This window comes from Ahaetulla prasina, chromosome 1 (genome assembly GCF_028640845.1).
Source record: "Ahaetulla prasina isolate Xishuangbanna chromosome 1, ASM2864084v1, whole genome shotgun sequence".
Taxonomy (NCBI): Eukaryota; Metazoa; Chordata; class Lepidosauria; order Squamata; family Colubridae; genus Ahaetulla; species Ahaetulla prasina.
Genome location: NC_080539.1, coordinates 21,448,940 through 21,468,391, shown reverse-complemented (window position 1 = coordinate 21,468,391; position 19,452 = coordinate 21,448,940). Strand labels below are relative to the sequence as shown.

Below are 19,452 nucleotides of genomic sequence, written 5' to 3'. Positions count from 1 at the left end.
CCTTCATTCATTGTACTAAGTCATAGTATTTAGCTGTAGTTAAACTCTCCTTAATAAACCCCAGATGTCAATTGTAATATATTAAACTATTAACATAAAGATGATCAAAGAATCAATTTTATTAGATACTATGCACGAGCAGCAACTTGTCATAAGCTAGGAATCTCTCTCGTACTTTCCTTGATATAAGCCTGCCCCAGTTCTTCTTTTAATTTCGCCTTCATCCTGGATTCTACTCATCTGTAAAAATGAATAAAAGAGGCCCTCTTAACTTGAGTCAGATTAGTACTGGTTTATCGATTAGAGGCAACTGAATCTGCCTCTTACTCCTGCTGCTTCCCACACATACACACACACACCTTTAAAATAGAAAAGTTATGAATCAAGTTTGTAGGGTGAAATAGCTAAGAAAGTTCAGGGAACATGTCTATGGAGATTCTCAGTCATCCAGGTCATGGTTGTCCCAAAGGTGCTTTTTTCAAGAAGCAACTGGACTTTTGGGTTTTTCTTCGAAGAGGTTTTGCTTCTCATCCAAGAAGATTCTTCAGCTCTGACTTATTCCCCAGCATCCAGTCAGAGCTGAAGAAGCTTCTTGGATGAGAAGCGAAACCTCTTCAAAGAAAAACCAGAAAGTCCATTTGCCTCTTGAAAAAAACTTCAGGGAACTTCTTAGTTCAAATCTAAATATTACTATAAACTTGCCAAATGGCTTCAGACAAGATGGTTGAGTTGTCAACATTTCAGCGTTGAGAAATGTTCATTTCATTTTATCCCTTTATCCTCTCTTACGTCAGGAAAACCGTCTGATGCAGCACACAATGCAAGCACTGCAGAGCGAGCTGGACAACCTGCGAGCTGACAACATCAAACTTTATGAAAAAATTAAGTTCTTGCAAAGCTACCCAGGCCGGGTGAGTCTGCAAAGCAGAAGGACAGCACAGCAGGCTGCCCGTTTCCAGACCTGGTAGCAAAAACCTGGGTCTGTAGTTGCAAAACGATCCAGTCCATCTTCATTTTTTTACCATGTTCAAGTAGTCCTCCTCGACTTACGAGCATAATTGAGTCCAGAATTACAGTTAAAAATAGTACCGGTCATTAAGCAGGTTGTCACATACAACTAACTCAATTTTACATTTTTTTGCAGCAGTCATTAAGTGAATCTCTGATCATTAAACAAATCCATTGTCTGCGAGGTACAGTAAATCGCAGTCATGTGACTGTGGGATGCTGCAAACGGATGTAAAAGCGGACCAGTTGCCAAGGACCCAAAATGTGATCATATGACCGAGGGAGGGGGGGATGGCCATCCGCACTTCAAATCTGGGTCATAAGTACCTTTTGGAGGGGTTCCGTCATAAATGGAGGACTACCTGTAGAGTTCTGTGCATCGTTCCACGTGCTACAAAAGGTGATAGGTTTAATCCACTGTAGTTGGTTTAATCTTCTATTTCAGTTTGTCTCTCCGTCCCCATGACCTGTTATGACAGAATAAGGCAGATTAGCTACTGTTTTCTATGGAGGCAGGCCTTGCAGCATGGAGTCCTCGGTTGCTGAACATGTCTCTATTGAAGCAGGACAAGCCCAGCTGTCCTTCATCTGTTACTTTTGGCATAAGAAAGCCTAACAGGGAGTGACCAGAATGCCTGTTAAGCCACTTTTGCTGTTATTGATGTGATACCAGGGTGGACTTGTTTCTGCTCCAGGATTGGCAGAGTGGTGATTAGCAGTAGGGAGGCCTTCTCTAGGGTGGAATTCATGCTCTGGAGTTCTCTCCCTCTTGAAATTTGCAAGCCTCCTGCCATTACTCCTTTTAGATGTGTGCCAATAGGGGAATTCTGGGGGTTGAAGTTACGCATCTTGAATTTGCTAAGGTTGAGAAACCCTGCTGGAGACACCTGCTGAAGTTCTCTCTTTCCTCACTCAGTTTTCCTTGGGTAATGGCTGGATGGATAGTTTGGTTTAGAGTCGTTTTCTTTCCTTCCTCCCCATCCTTTGTGGGAATTTGTGTTTTTGACGTTGTTCAATTTATTATTTCTTTCAATGCTTGGCCAGGTGACGGTGAGAGAAAGGTCATCGTCCTTTTCTCTTCTATTTTGAACAATTTTTACCTGCCAATTACAAAGAGAACTTCCCAATTGTTGGGTTGTGTAATCCTGAATGCAGTTACTGGGGACAAACCATGTGGGCAATCTATAATAGCCTTCCATACTTTTGATACCCACCAGATATAAGGGCTTTTAAATCATACGGCTGAAGGTTGATCATCATATGGAAGGTTAGTGTAGGGCCTTCACATCCTGTTTCTGTATTTTCTAGAACTACAGGGAAGTATTCTGTATGGGATAATTTTTCATTTAGTTTGAACATGGGCCTTACCACTAGATTCAAAGAGCTGTGGCTATTTTTTCATCCCAACCATGAGTACTGATGTTGCTCATTAGATTCTAGAACTGGAGGATACCTCATAAGTCATCTAATCCAACCACTCTATAAACACTTTGGACAACCAATCTATGAAGGGGATCTAGTCTAGTGAAATCCCATTTCCAAAAACTTTTATGTACATCCATATACATTCTCCTCCAATCAAGTCCCTCCAGATGTGTTGGTCTTAGAATCTCCTAATCAGAATATACTTGGAGACAGGGGTGGGCTTCAAAAATTTGAGCAAGGGGTTCTCTGCCCGGTTGCTGGGTGGGCGTGGCCATGATAGATATGGCCCTGCACCATGGACGGGGGGACGTTTTTGCCCTGCTCAAGCTCCAGAGGCTTTCCTCGAGCCTCTGAGAGGACAAAAACTGCCTCCCCAGGCTGCAGAGGCCCTCTGGAGGCCAGAAATGGCCTGAAAAGCAGGCCTACTGGAAGTTCAGGAAGGCCAGAAACCTCCATACATGCCCTGCATCCATAACGGGCCGCGTGGGGACTCCTGGGAGGGGAGGGGTGGAATGGCGGGGCCAGCCAGGAGTGGGATTTGGGGGTTCTCCGAGTTGCACAGAATCTTAGCTAGAGGTTCTCCTGAACCCCTGCGAACCCCCAGCAGATTAAGGGAACTTGGAAGCATGTTTTTTTATTATTATTATTTTATTTTGTCACAACAGTATACGTAAACATCGACATAAGACAACAACATATCATAAAAGAAAAACATATATATAAGTAAAGGTATGCAACAACTATATTAATTTGATATAATGAAAGGGAACAATAGGACAGGAACGGTAGGCACTTTTGTGCTCTTATGCACTCTTAGGAATGGGGTGAGGTCAATAGTAGACAGTTTTTGGTTGAAGTTTTGGGGATTTTGAGTAGAGACTATGGAGTCAGGTAGTGAGTTCCAAGCGTTAACAGCTCTGTTACAGAAGTCATATTTTCTGCAATCAAGTTTGAAGCAGTTGACATTAAGTTTGAATCTATTGTTTGCTCTTGTATTATTGCGATTGAAGCTGAAGTAGTCTTTTACAGGAAGGATATTGCAATAGATGATTCTGTGTGTTAAACACAGATCTTGTCGGAGTCAGCGGAGTTCTAAATTTTCTAATCCCAGGATTTCAGGTCTGGTGGTATAAGGTATTTTGTTGTTTTCAGAGGAGCGAAGAACTCTTCTTATAAAATATTTCTGGACACGTTCGATTGTATTAATGTCAGAGATGTGATATGGGTTCCAGACAGGTGAGCTGTATTCAAGAATAGGTCTGGCAAATGTTTTGTATGCTCTGGTTAGTAGTGTAGAGTTTTTGGAAAAGAAACTGCGTAAAATTAGGTTTACAACTCTTAGAGCCTATTTTGGTATGTAGTTGCAGTGGGCTTTGGCACTTAGGTCATTTGATATGAAAACTCCAAGGTCTTTAACAGGGTGGGGGTCATCTGTAAGGTAATGTCCATCGAGCTTGTACTTAGTGTTTGGGGTTTTTTTTCCAATATGTAAGACTGAGCATTTGCTGGTTGAGATTTGGAGTTGCCAAGTTTTAGACCAATTGGATACAAAGTCAAGGTCTTTTTGAAGGGTAGAAGTATTGTTAGTGGTGTTAAATAGTTTGACATCGTCAGCAAAGAGAACACAATGACTTGAGATAAGGTCACAGAGATCATTTATGTATAGTATGAAGAGAGTTGTTCCAAGAACGCTGCCTTGGGGAACGCCACTTTTGACAGGAACAGGATTTGATAGAGCATTGCCAATTTTGACCACTTGTTGTCTGTTTGACAGGAAGGCATTTATCCAATTGTGGAGGGGTCCTGAAATGCCGTAGGATTTTAGTTTTAGGAGAAGTTTATCATGTACTACTGAGTCAAAAGCTTTGCAGAAGTCTATGTAGATTGCATCTATTGCTTTTCCTTGATCAATGTTAGTAGTCCATTTGTTTTTGCTTTGATTCTGATTTCATTTTCGATGTTATTTCATCCTGGACTTCTGAGAGAAGACGCTGTGTTAAGCTTCAATCAAAATCATTTATTTGGCTCAAAAAGCAAGCTTCAGTTTCCCATAAAGCCCAATTTGAATGCCAGCTGAGTCTTTGCTCTCCCCTTCTCTCCTGTATGTCTCCCTTGCCTCCAGAAGAGAGAGCTCTTCTCCTTCCCAACTAGTCTGCTGGGCTGTAAAAATCCGAGAATCACTTGTCAAGAGAGCAGCTGAGAAGAGAGCAAAATGCTTTCCTCGGGAATACCAGCATCATCACCACAACAGCTTGCTGATCTGCTTTTTTCCCAAGATTCTTTGAAGAGACATCTCTTTTGATTGACATACTGGGATAGTTGGTTTCAGGAATGAGTGTCAGTGTCCCCTTGATCAAAGAAATGGAGGGACACACATGGACTACAGGCTGCTCCCAGTTTTCATACCCCTTGGAGAAGACAGGGGGAAAATGTTTGGACCCTTTTGTGCAACCTCTAAGGTGCAAAATTGGCTGTTTCCCCCCCACCCCAGGAGAAAGTTTGATGAGACAAATTGAGTACCTTCAGCCCGCAAAAGATTTGACCTACTAGCACTAAGTTGATCCTATTCAGTCCACTTATATCTCTGCACTTATATCTCTAGAAAGTTCACTCCACTTATATGTCTAGAAAGAGTGCAGAGAAGAGCAACAAAGATGATTAGGGGACTGGAGGCTAAAACATAAGAAGAACGATTGGAGGAACTGGGTATGTCTAGTTTTATGAAAAGAAGGACCAGGGGAGACATGATAGCAATGTTCCAATATCTCAGGGGTTACCACAAAGAAGAGGGAGTCAAACTATTCTCCAAAGCACCTGAGGGTAGAACAAGAAGCAATGGATGGAAACTAATCAAGGAGAGAAGCAACTTAGAACTACAGAGAAATTTCCTGACAGTTAGAACAATTAACCCATGGAACAACTTGCCACCAGAAGTTGTAAATGCTCCAACACTGGAAGTTTTTAAGAAGAGATTTGATAGCCATTTGTCTGAAGTGGTGTTTCCTGCCTAAGCAGGGGGTTGGACTAGAAGACCTCCAAGGTCCCTTTCATCTCTATTATTCTACTCTACTCTACTCTATTCTATTCTATTTTATCTCACTTCTCTTTAAATCAATTACCCTAAAAATGGTTAAGTAGCTCCCTCCTATTTCTTCTGGAGAAGACTTTCATCGACTACCTGTCCCACAGCACCTTTTACTTGTCCAGCCATCCACTTAGAACTCCCACCAGGGTTTTCCTTGTGTCAATCTGACGTCTCCTATCCAACAGATCAGGATGCTGGGAGGGAGAGTGAGTGCTTCCTGAGATACATTGAGTAGTGCGGCCAATTGTCCACAGAGGCAAGGGGCTGCCCTTCAATGGCTATGTCCAAGCAGAGGTGAAATAGTCCATTTTTGAGGGATGCTTAATTTGGATTCCTGTAATGCAAAAGATCTTAAAACTCAATAATCAAAATGAGTTCTGTGGATTCCATTGTTGAGTCTCTTGCTTCAACTCGTCATCCATTTAGTCCATTTTGGCTACATAAGCAACGCCACTTCTCTCGTGTTGAACCTTCGTGTTTGAAGGGGGACAATCACTTTGGGGTTACTTCTGAACTGACCATTTTCATCCACGCAAGTCACCAGCGACTAAGCATCACTTACAAATTCAATGGTCTCTCTTCCAGGGATCTGGCAGTGATGACACAGAGTTGCGTTACTCTTCTCAATATGAAGAACGCTTGGATCCATTCACCTCTTTCAGTCGAAAGGTAGGGATCTCTGGAGTTCTTTCCAAAGGAGGAAGGAAAAACACCTTTTTAGTAGAATGGACAGTGCAGAAATTATTATTATTATTATTATTATTATTATTATTATTATTATTATTATTATTATTATTATTATTATTATTATTATTATTCTCCAGTAGTAGAATACTATTCTTATGTAGTAGCAAAGACTTATCTTCACTGTTCTCAAATGGTTTTGCCAGATTCAGCCAGAAATTGCCAAACATGGTTTCTAGCCTTCTTTCTAGCTTACATAAAAATGATGATTTTAGCATTTTTCATGGCCTGGTATTTCATTTGAGCTGTTTCTTCAGTGGGACTTTGATAAAATAATCTTCATTGCCTTGACTTATAATCCAGTGAAAGAAGGCAACAGCATTCCCATTTTACCGTTGGCAAACTGAGTCTATAGGTCAGATAAGATCTAGTGCCACTAAGTACAAAGAGGATTTAAAGTTTAAAAATGAAATGTTACCTAGATGGATATTTTAGGCTGATATCCTTCATTTCATTGCAACTAGATGGAGTCTCTTTTAATTTAATTAATTAATTTACAAGAAATAAGGCCAGCTAGGGAACGGAACCATCTTTTTGCATTCTAGCCAGTGGTGAAATCCAACTTTTTTTTTACTACCGGTTCTGTGGGCGTGGCTTGGTGGGTGTGGCTTGGTGGACATGGCAGGGAAAGGATATTGCAAAATCCTCATTCCCATCCCACTGCAGGGGAAGGATACTGCAAAATCCCCATTCCCACCCCACTCCTGGGGGAAGGATACTGCAAAATCTCCATTCCCATCACACTATGGGACCAGCCAGAGGTGGCATTTGCCAGTTCTCCAAACTGCTCAAAATTTCTGCTGCCGGTTCTCCAGAACCTGTCAGAACCTGCTGGATTTCACCCCTGATTCTAGCACCAAAGAGATTAAAACTGGAATTAATGCACTGGCTGGGTTGTTGATTTTTCTGGTCCTCTCCAGTGGTCTTATCTCTGTGACTTTTTTATTTGCAGGAACGTCAGAGGAAGTACCAAAGTCTCAGCCCATGGGATAAAGCCACCCTTAGCCTGGTAAATCCAACTGCTGAAATCTACTTGCTGCAATTAGTCTATCTTCACAATGGGAGCATCAGTCACCTTACTTGGAACAGTGCATGTATTACAACAATATCTTTAGCTTTGCTAGGTCCTTGGGAAGTGGTCAAAAATACCAAATCCATTCAGAACTATTTAGTAGAATGCAGTTAAACAGCAATGATAATTTGCCATTGTGTATACTCCCAGTTCAATCTTTTCCATAGGGAAAGCTTTCTCTACTTGGCGGTTGGGTGAATCCTGTCTCCAGCCTCTCCTCCAGCCAAGAGGGCAGCCAACAAGATATGACCCACTTTAGTCCCACCTATGGATGCATATAAGGGCATCCCATAAGGGTCTAGGACTTTTCGCCACAAACTTTTGGCTCTGCCTGTTTCTCCACCAAGGTTTTGCCTCTGTGTTATTATGCCTTGGTACTTTGGACCACGGCCCTTCTGTCCCAGTCCTTTTATTGTGGCCCATTTGTCGCAGTATAGTTTGCGTCCTGCGAGTCCCTTGGACTGCAAGGCAAACAAACAAGTCAGTTCTAGAGGAGATCAACCTGACTACTCTTTAGAAGGCCAGATCCTGAAGATGAAACTGAAATACTTTGGCCACCTAATGAGAAAGAAGGACTCACTGGAGAAGAGCCTAATGCTGGGAAAGATTGAGGGCAAAAGAAGAAGGGGACGACAGAGAACGAGGTGGCTGGATGGAGTCACTGAAGCAGAAGGCATGAGTTTAAATGGACTCCAGAGGATGGTAGAGGACAGGAAGGCCTGGAGGAATGTTGTCCATGGAGTCGCGATGGGTCGGACACGACTTCGCAACTAACAACAACAAGTTCGCGTCGGGCTTTTGGGCGCACAGGACATGTTGTGTCTTGCCCGCCCTCAGAGCAGCCGGGGCCTTCTTACCTGCTCCCGAACACTGAGGAATGTATGCCTCCCGGCCCAAGTCCTGGCTCCATGCCCACACAAACTGCAGAAGAAGGAGCATCTCCCAGCCCCAGCCCTGACTCCATGCCCAGGCAAGCAGCAGCTAGACCTCCCTCCTCCACAGCATGTGAGCCTGAGGAGGTTTATTCTAACAGCTGCTGATTGGTGTGACCCTCGCATCAGAAGGCTGGATAGGCGGAGGCAACAGAAGGAAGGGAGGGGCAGGCCTTAATGAGTGCTGAGTCATGGAGCCACACCCCATGGCCTATATAAAGGATCTGCTTTCTGGCAGTCTCTGAGTCAGGCAAAAGTCGAACTTATGTTGCTGAAGTCACTTACTGGTCTCCTGCCTGCTCTGAGGACTTTGCTAGGACTTTGGGCAGAGCTGCAGAGGCAAGCCTGATTCGGATTTCCCTGACCCGGCCGTCAGCGGAGGAGTGGGACACGACAGGACAGTTTGAAGCCAGCCAATCGGTGCAGGGGCTCGAGGGTTTTGAGAATAGAGTCGGGGCTGCAGTTCAGAGGGCGGCTCTGTTACTCCCAAAGCCCTCGAGCCCCTGCACCAATTGGCTGGCTTCGAACTGTCCTGTGCACCCAAAAGCCCGATGCGAACTGTACTGTGATGAATGAGCCACAGCGAAGGGACTGGGAGAGAGGGGCCGTGGCCCAAAGTGCTGAGGCATAATAACATGGAGGTGAAACCCTAGTGGAGAAACTGGCACCGCCATGAGTTCAAGGCGAAAAGTCCCATTCCGTCCCATAATGGCTGCAGGCAACTATACATTCACACAGAAGGGAAAACCTGTCCAGCTTCACCCAGTCAAAACTGGGAAGCCCTGGTTAGCGTCTTACCAGCTGCAGTGCTCACAGGCATGATCTGTAATGTGAAGGAGAGAAAGTATGCACACAGTGTAGGAGGAGTCCAGCAGATCAAATGTGCTTTTTAGGGAGATCTTACCTCATAGCTCCCTAAATCAGGATCCCTTTCTGAGCAAGAAAGATGAAGGAAAGGGAGAAAGAGACGTTCCAGGAAGTTTGGACGAAGTGCCAGCGAATGAATCTTTTTTATGGCTGTCTTTGCTGGAATCAGATTCCTGGTCTTTCGGCCACATCCTCCTGCATCCAATTCCCCATCAGTTTTGGGTGTGCCGCTTCATTAATTCACTCAGTCCACTTTGCACATCAGACTTCCATTTCCTAAATTGTAGCCTTGTCTCTCTTTCTTTCCCTCCATCATTGTTGTCCCTTTGTTGTCCCTTTGTCTTGTGCTGTTTTTGTGTTTTCTGTATTGTTCTCTCTCTTTTTTTGTTTACAATTGTAAACTGCCAGAGTTGCTGGGAGTTGAATGGCATATAAATTTAATAAATTATTTCATGGTTGACCACAGAGTCAGCCAGAAGTTAGACTGGATTTGGCATTTTTGTTCACCTATCAAGTACTTCCCAAACACCTGTTTGATGGTGGTAGAGGTATCATCCCAAGATTTACGCTTTCTAAGTAAAACTGCCTTTTGCAATTGACTGATAGTGATTTTGTCAAAGCTCAGAGTGTTCAAGTGGTGATCCAGATGTTGTTGTTATGAAGTATTTTAGCTTTCATGTCTCCAGAAATCTCAAAAGGGTTAGAAAGAATGATTTCCCCCCCAACAGCTGGCAGTCAGATACAGGACTTCTCACCATTTGCAAACTTAGAAGAAATCCCAGGTTCAGGAAAGTAATCATAAATTGACAGGGAAGTGAAATGCTTCGGAATTTGTGTTTTTTCCCAAGGTCTCAGGCATTCATAACCCTAAAAATCTCCTGTCACATTTTTTATCGTCCCTACAGGGAAGACTTGTCCTTTCCAACAAGATGGCTCGTACTATTGCTTTCTTCTACACACTCTTTTTGCATTGCCTTGTTTTTCTGGTAAGTGTGTTCCGTCCTCCAATGGTCAGTTTTGACAAAACGTACAGGTAGACAAAAGATACAGGTAGTCTTTGACTTATAACTATAATTGAGCCTGGCAATTGTGATCTTAAGTCTTGACAGTTGTAAAATGGGTCTTCATGTGACCAGATCTGATTTTATGACCCTTTTTGCAGCAGTTGTTAGGCAAACCAATTGTTGACTATGGGTTTGTTTTTTTCCCCCAGAGATCAGATGTATATGATGGTTTCTGGAAAAAAGTTCTAAATTGGGAACATGGGAACACAGGATATTGCAAACAGCTGTAAATGTAGGCCACTTGTCAAGTGCCAATTAAAATGCAGTCATATGAGCAGGGGTGGGCTTCAAAAATTTTAGCAAGGGGTTTTCTGCCCTGTTGCTGGGTGGGCATGGCCATGGCCTAGTTGGCCTCCTGCACCACGGGGAGGGGGGGGAATTTTCGCCCTCCACGGGCTCCGGAGGTTTTCTTCGAGCCTCCGGGAAGGCGAAAACGGGCTCCTCAGGCTCCAGATGCCCTCTGGAAGCTGGAAACGGGCCTTCCCAAACTTCCGGTAGGCCTGTTTTTCACCCTCCCTGAGCCTCTGCATGCACCCTGCACTTTCCTGCATCCAAAACGGGCCATGTGGGGATTCCTGGGAGGGGTGGGAGGGGCCAGCCAAGAGTGGGATTTGGGGGTTCTCTAAACTGCACAGAATCTTAGCAAGAGGTTCTCCCGAACCCCTGCGAACCCCCAGCAGCTCTCCCCTGCATATGAGCTCAGAAGTAACTTCAAAATTGAGCTGAATGGTAAGCCGTTGTAAATTAAGGATTACCTGTAGTGGCTACCATCACCACAGCTGATGCTGCTTCTGCTGTTAAGGGCACCATAATTAACAATAGGAATGGAGCTAATGCTGGGGTTTACTTAAAGGAAATACCTGATCCTCTAAACGAGTATATCTGAACCACAACAACATTAAAATCTGTGGATTTCAACTCCCAGAACCCCTCAGGCAACAGGTTGGGTTGAGGAAAGTTGGGGCTATCTAGATTTTTGTTCCAGCCACCCAAAGAAGGTCTGTCTGCTGGCATTATTGATGGAGGGGACTGGGAGCTTGCCTCTTCTGTCAGATCTGGAAAAAGAGGCAGAATTATAGGAATCAGACAGTTCTACAAATCGCCTGGCCCTAGGCCACGAAGGGCTGTATTGTTCAGTGTTTTTCAATTCTGGCAACTTTAAGATTTGTGGATTTCAACTTCCAGAATTCCCCAGCCAGCATGTTAGCTGCCAAATTCTGGGGGTTGAAGCCCATACATCTTTAAATTGCTGAAGTTGAGAAATGCAGCTGTAAACTCCCAGGCTTTAGCTTTGCACAGTATCAATCCCTTTTGCAATTGCCAAAAGTGGGAACTTGCCAAATTGGTTACTTGATAAAAATATCAGACACTGTCTGTCCCAAGCTGTTCTATTTTGGGCTGTTTAGCAAAATACAATTGTCTCCACCAGCTTCCTTTGTGTTCCCTTCTCCAGTTCCGATTGCAGACACAAGAAGCATTCTTCCATTTGTTTTTAGAAGTATATTTGTTTTGCAACAGCTTTTGTCTTAGAGCTGGAGGAATACATCTTTTAAGAGGCTGCATAGAGACAGTCGTTTGTGGTCATGCCTGATTTAATGATGACTACTTTTCCTCGTGGTGGAGTCACAGCAGGTCCTGTTCAACCAAATTAAGGATTAACATAGTCCTAAAAATGAAGAAACGAACACCGTAACCAGAGAATAATTGCAGACATTCTTGTTCATCCCCAATTGTTGCCAGTACTGAATGAGGATTGTCCCAAATAGTTGGAATGGGGTAAGCTGGGAGTACCTGATCTACAAGAAAAATCAGCCACAGGTAGAGCAAGTTAAAGAGAAAATGATATTTACTTTTCCTAGCCTAGCTCTTCTCCCTACCATAAAAATAACTTGTTAAACTCAAGAAATTAAGACCTCCTCTTTTAAAAATACAAGACTAACAATATGTGTTATATACAGGCAGTCCTGGAGCACAAATGAGCGCAAAATTTCTGTTGCTAAGTGAGGCAGTTGTTAAGTGAGTTTTGCCCCATTTTACAACCTTTCCATATATTCATCTATTTCAGGGTAAAATCTGAGCAAAACCTTTCAAAAAGATGGAAATAATTTGGTTACTAGATAAAAGACATATTAATATGTCCAGAACCTCCTATATAAAAAACCAAAAATAAAAGCTAGATCTGTAAATCGTTATAATGGCTAAATATAGTTGAAGAATAGCTGTGAAGATATATGTTTAAAAATATCGGGGGGGGGGGTTGAGCAGGTCTTCAAACCCATGTTGCATTTCAAACCTTTACGTGGTGACACTGTTCATAAGAAAGAATAACTAGGATTTACACTTTACTTATCCTCTCCTGAAAAGTATTCCCAGTGCTTATTTTAATATCACCCTAGTTCTCAGAAATTCTGAGAGGGAGGGAGGGAGGGAGAGGTGGGGAGAGAGGGAAGAGGGAGAGAGACAGGAAGGGAAAGAGAGAGGGAAGGGGGAAGAAAGGAAGAGAGGGAAAGAGGGAGGAGAGGGAGAGAGAGAGAGGAAGAGGGAGAGAGGGGGGAGAGGGAGAGAGAGGGAGAGGGAGAGAGGAGAAAGGGAGAGAGGGAGAGGGAGGAGAGAGATGGAGAGGGAGAAAACCAAATGCTGCAAAGGGAGCCTTGGTGGGTGCCTGATCTTTGACAGAAAGGTTTAGGCCTAGTGATGGGGCCTACTCTCAATAGGCCTAGAAGGGATTGAGAGTAGGCCCCTTCTCCCTGTTTCGCAGTCCAGAAAATGCTGATTATGCTGAGCTTCCCTATAAGATAGAAACAGTCCTTGAGGCTAAATAACAGGAATCAGACTGTTCAGTGAAAACGACTGAACGGTTGAATAGATCACTTCCCATGCGCAGGTGGGCAGCTGGCCAGCTTCAGAGTTCAAAGAGCTGGCTCTCTACCACTTGCAGTGGCTTTGGACTGAGTCATCTTCAGCCACGTGGTGGCTGTCCCTGAATATTACAGTCTTCATAAATGATCCAGACAGTTTTATGGGCCATAGCCCAAAGTGTAAAAGGATCATGAAATCTTAGCAGAATAACAGAGTTGGAAGGGACCTTGGAACTTCTCTAGTCCAACCCCCTGCTCAAGAAGGAAATGGTTATCCAATCTCTTCTTAAAAACTTCCAGTGTTGGAGCATTCACAACTTCTGAAGGCAAGCTCTTCCACTGATTCTAATTGTTCTAACTGCGAGGAGATTTCTCCTTAGTTCTAAGTTGCTTCTCTCCTTGATTAGTTTCCACCCATTGCTTCTTATTCTACCCTTAGGTGCTTTGGAGAATAGTTTGACTCCCTCTTCTTTGTGGCAGCCCCTGAGATATTGGAACACTGCTATCATGTCTCGCCTAGTCCTTCTTTTCATTAAACTAGACATACCCACTTCCAGCAACTGTTCTTTATATGTTTTAGCCTCCAGTCCCCTAATCCTCTTTGTTGCTCTTCTCTGCATTCTTTCTAGCCTCAATATATTTTTTTTATCTTGTGGCAAGCAAAGCAGGATGCAATATTCCAAGTGTGGCCTTACCAAGGCATTATGAAATGGCATTAACACTTCACGTGATCTTGATTCTATCCCTCTGTTAATGCAGCCTAGGATTGCATTGGGTCATATAAGGCATAAGACCTCCTTTGCAAGAGTTCGTTTGGGCTTGATTCGGTCTTGGTTATTTTTAATTGCTGATTCTGCTCACCTAATCCTGAATTCTAAGCAACTGACAGCTCTACTTATTCTAAGAACAGAAGAGGAAAAAAGAACCATTGAACTAAGCCAGGGGTCTCCAACCTTGGCAACCTTAAGACTTGTGGACTTCAACTCCCAGAGTTCCTCAGCCAGCTTTGCTCTCTGGTAGTTGACGTCCACAAGTCTTAAATTTGCCAAGGTTGGAGACCTCTGAACTAGGGGATTGTTTTGAGAGTTACTCATCCAAAGACATTCCATGGGTAAAGATGGACTGGAACAGCATCATGAGCCCTGGACCACTCTCGTTCTTACCTTGCTGTATTGAAGTATTAATTGCGGTATCTTTTCACTTTTATCTTTCTCTTCTTCAGTTAGGAATTCAAGGTCACTGTACTTGACTTCCTCCCCATTCTTCTCTCCTCTCCTCTCTACTGAGTCCTTCGGGAGAAGGGCGGTATACAAATTAAAATATTATTATTATTATTATTATTATTATTATTATTATTATTATTATTATTATTATTATTATTATTATTATTATTATTATTATTATTACTTCAGCCTCCCAAAAATTCAGTGAAAGAGAACGGCTGCGGGTTCAAAGTATTTGGCCACCTTTGAATCTGGCCTTTAAAGCAGAGTAGTGTGGTCTCTCTGGGGCAAACCACTTGACAGAAGTCTAGCAATTATGAGGTTCATCTAGATTCAGGACCATACCTGAAACCTTTTGGACTAGATACTTTCAACTCAAAATGAAGGGAAATCTTCATTAATCTTCAGCTCCTAGAGGGGAAAAAAAGTCAAATAAATATTACATTCTGACTCTGATCACCCAAAAGTATTTTTTATAAAAATTAGACATATTATAAAAATGAAGAAACAAACATGGCCGAAATCTCATGTGCAGACACAGATTATGAGATTCTGCTTTCTGGCTATGCCATTTTTTACAACTTGTTTGTACTGATTTTGAAGGCCAGGGCTGACCCTCCCTTCTTTTATTTCTTCTTTCTTTACCCTAGTGAGGCTTTCCCTCATCCCAGCTGTCAAGTTCCTTTTATCCCAGCCAGTGTGATCGACTACACCTCCCACCCCTACTTAATGTCAGCGTTCCAGAAAAACCTAACTCCAATTAAAAACTCCAAGGCAAGCATTTTCTCAAAGTTCCATTTATTAAAGTAGGTTTACTGGCACATCTGGGAAAAACCGAATCTGAGAGTTCCCGGTTTTCCCTCAGTAAATCAAAACCTTCCAAAACCATCCCCTCACTCATCAGTCCATCACAGGGTCCAATCCCCATCCGTTCCATCTCGAGACATTTATTTATTTATTTATTTATTTTTCATATTTATATACCGCCCTATCTCCCTAGGGACTCAGGGCGGTTCACAGGCAAGTAAAACATATAAATACAGACTAAAATAACAATTAAAAAACTTATTCTAATAAGCCAGATTATTAAAAACAATATAAATGATAAAAACCCATTAAAAACCAACAAATTTAAAATCTAATCCAGTCCTGCGCAGATGAATAAGTGTGTTTTAAGCTCGCGACGGAAGGTTCGGAGGTCCGGAAGTTGACGAAGTCCTGGAGGGAGTTCGTTCCAGAGGGCGGGAGCCCCCACAGAGAAGGCCCTTCCTCTGGGTGTCGCCAGACGACACTGTCTCGCTGACGGCACCCTGAGGAGTCCCTCTGTGAGGCGCCTGGTCGGTGAGAGGTATTCGGTAGCAGTAGGCGGTCCCGTAAATAGCCCGGCCCTATGCCATGGGCGCTTTGAAGATGGTCACCAAAACCTTGAAGCGCACCGGAAGGCCACAGATAGCCAGTGCAGTCTGCGCAGGATAGGTGTCACAGGAGCCACGAGGGCTCCTCTATCATCCGCGCAGCCGCATTCTGGACTAACTGAAGCCTCCGGATGCCCCTCAAGGGGAGCCCCATGTAGAGAGCATTGCAGTAATCCAGACGAGATGTCACGAGGGCGTGAGTGACTGTGCATAAGGCATCCCGGTCTAGAAAGGGGTGCAACTGGCGCACCAGGCGAACCTGGTGGAAAGCTCTCCTGGAGACGGCCGTCAAGTGATCTTCAAAAGACAGCCGTTCATCCAGGAGAATGCCCAAGTTGCGCACCCTCTCCATCGGGGCCAATGACTCGCTCCCAACAGTCAGCCGTGGACTCAGCTGACTGTACTGGGATGCCGGCATCCACAGCCACTCTGTCTTGGAGGGATTGAGCTTGAGCCTGTTTCTCCCCATCCAGACCCGTATGGCTTCCAAACACCGGGACAGCACTTCAATGGCTTCGTTATAAATAAATAAATAAATAATATGGCTTCCAAAGCTGACACCTAACACATGATGGGCACAACTCAAGAGGAAAACCCTTCTACCTTAATTCACCCCATGGGATGTCTAGAGGGGCTCATGTGGGACATAAACTGCTGTTCTGAAAAATACAAGCCGAAAACATCTGTTGCTAAGGGTATTTCTTTTTAATGTGGGACATTAAACCTGAGACATTCCTGTTTCCCCATTTATAGAAGATCAGTTACAGCAGCAAGTTGCATTAATGAAATGCTTGGGTCTATCCTTAGCTAGACAGGTTCTCTGCCCTACCTCATAATATTATTACTGAGAGAGATCTACAGGTGGTCCTTGACTTATGACCACAGTCGGGATCAGAATTTCCATTGCTAAGCAAGACAGTTGTTAAACATGTCACATGTGATTTTTATCTTTTTGCCACAGTTGTTAAATGAATCACTGCAGTTGTTAAGTGAATCATGCAGTCATTAAGCCAATCTGGTTCCCCCATTCACTTTGCTTGTTGGAAACTGGCTGGGAAGTTTTCAAATGGTGTTCACATGACCCAGGGATGCTGCAACTGTCATAAATACATGGAGAACTGCCAAGCACCCAAATTTTGATCACATGACTGTAGAGAATGGGGTGACCCATTGTAAGTGCAATGACCAGTTATAAGTGCAATGTTGTAAGTTGCAAGTGCAATGACTTTGCTCACCTAATCCTGAATTCTAAACACAAACTTAGTTTGTGCTATTGTAACTGCGAATTATAATTAAATTATAAGTTGAGGATTACCTGCAGAGGAAAAAGTGTTTTAAAGGAAAGATAGATTATATATTTTACAAATATATACAGATGTGCAATCTACAGCACCCACATTGGTTCATTTTCTAAAATGCTGCTGTCCAAGTGTGCATGCCGCTTCTTTATTATTATTTTTTATATATATATTTTATTTTATAAACATATAATACATAATCAATCATTCAGTGTATCATCTAGATGTTTCTATTGTGTCTTCCTTTTTTTCTTCTTACTCCTCCGATCTTCATCGTTTCTTTATTTTTCCCATTTCTTTATTATAACATTCTCCCCATACTTCATTTATTATAACATTTTCTTGTTTACTATTAATACATTTATCTATATCTCTTCTCTAACCAATTGTAAAATTGTCTCCATACCTTGTAATATTCCGAATCCTCTCTTTCTTTAATTGCCAAAGTCAGTCTATTCATTTCTGCACAATCTAATATTTTCTTAATTACTTTGTCTTCTAAAGGGATTTTCTCTACTTTCCATCTTTGCGCAAATGCCATCCTCGCTGCAGTTATTACATGTATTGTTAAGGGTAATCTGGGTTCACAACCAAGGTTGTGGACTGTTGAGCAAACCAGATCCTGGTTACCACCTTTAAAGCGCTCCATGGCTTAGGACCCGGGTACTTACGAGACCGCCTGCTGTTACCGTATGCCTCCCATCGACCCGTACGCTCTCACAGAGAGGGCCTTCTCAGGGTGCCGTCCGCCAAACAATGTCGGCTGGCGGCTCCCAGGGGTAGGGCCTTCTCTGTGGGAGCACCGACGCTCTGGAACGAACTCCCCCCTGGCTTACGTCAAGTTCCTGATCTTCGGACCTTCCGTCGTGAGCTAAAAACATACTTATTTATTCAAGCAGGACTGGCATAAATAGTGATTTTAAATTGGGGTTTTAGAGATTTTAAACATTTGTAAATTTTTTAAATTTTTAAATTATCGGCCATTTATTAATAGTTTCTTTTAATTTCTTTTAATTGTATATACTCTGTATTTTATTTCGGCTGTACACCGCCCTGAGTCCTTCGGGAGAAGGGCGGTATAAAAATCTAATAAAACTAAAACTAAACTAAACTAAAGTACCTTACCCATGTAAACGACTGAGACTGATTGTATACAATAACAGTCACTTGCAGACAAACTGGGGTTTGATATTCCTTTACTTTTAGGGAAAAGGCAAAGACATAGTCCAAAAACAATTCCAGGTCAGACACATATAAAGTCAGTCAGGGATGTTACAAAGTCTTCTTACTTGCACAACAAACAGGGTCTTCTTTCAGTTCAGCAAAACACAGTTCAATACACAACAGTCAGTATCTTGAGGAATCAGTAACTAGCCATGATCAAGCAACGATCATAAAGCTCAAATATACAGTTGCAGCATGTCATTAGGTTACAATGCTGTAGCGTCTCTGTAGATTCCCCTTACAAGCCATAATTTAGTAGTCCTTTTATACATTGGCTACAGAGCTCAACCAGTCAGGATGCTTGCATGATGCAGCACAGCCTTAAAGCAATATCATGCCTTTCTACAAACATACATAGTTAGTTTATATATTGCCTGGCCAACTAGTTAGGCAAATAACAATTTCCTGATGTGTATAATCAAATATACCTTTTCTTTGCTAATTTTCTCTGGAAGGATACACAATAGGAACAGTTCAGGTTTTAAATCAATATGTTGTTCAAGCATTTCTTCTAACCATATTTTAATTCTAATCCAATAATTTCTCGCTTCTGGACATGTCCACCACATATGACCACTTCTTTATTCTTGATTATTTTGCTTTTTTTTTTTTCTTACTCCAAGTACTGAAGTACAAGGTAAGAGATTCCCTGCAGCAACCTGGAAAGGAAGCTGAGGACACTAAGGGCATATTTCTCCAACATGGCAATGCAGACCCAGTGAATTCAGCATATAAATTAGAACCAATCAGAAGACCCAGTAAGACCACCACAAACCTCTCAGTCATCACAAAACAATTAATGGACTGTCTTTCTTTGGTTCCCCAGGTTCTCTACAAGATAGCTTGGAGTGAGAGCGTGGGAAGAGACTGTTCGGCCTATTGTGCTAAAAAGTAGGTGCCAGAAGAATCAACCCAGGATAACTGGAACCTGGGCACAGCGTACATTTTTAAAGGCAGTTGCTTTGGCCAAAAGCTGCCTTCTCTTTTGAAAAAGGGTGTGCAGCATTTTAACTGGCCCCACAATCTTGCTCCTCACTGAACTGGCTAACCACACAGGCTGCTCCTTCATCTTGAAGGGGCTTAAGGTTGACTCAGCCTTCCATCCTTCCAAGGCGGATAAAAGGAGGACCCAGATTGTTGGGGGCAATATGCTAACTCTGTAAAACAGCTTAGAGAGGGCGGTGAAGCACTGTGAGGCAGTGTATAAGTCTGAGTGCTATTTCTATTGCTATTTTCC

The 19,452-nt window shown here is 42.9% G+C and overlaps 1 protein-coding gene across 1 annotated transcript in view; it reads left to right on the top strand.

Moving 5' to 3' along the window:
* The window catches only part of CUX1 (cut like homeobox 1), a 374,189-nt gene extending 355,079 nt beyond the window's left edge, over positions 1-19,110 (top strand). The window contains exons 18-22 of the mRNA XM_058164380.1: positions 795-911; positions 6,104-6,187; positions 7,215-7,271; positions 10,039-10,119; positions 19,042-19,110. Of these exons, the coding sequence (XP_058020363.1) occupies positions 795-911; positions 6,104-6,187; positions 7,215-7,271; positions 10,039-10,119; positions 19,042-19,110 (408 nt within the window). The remainder of the gene's footprint in view (positions 1-794; positions 912-6,103; positions 6,188-7,214; positions 7,272-10,038; positions 10,120-19,041) is intronic.
* The last annotated feature ends 342 nt before the right edge of the window (positions 19,111-19,452 follow it).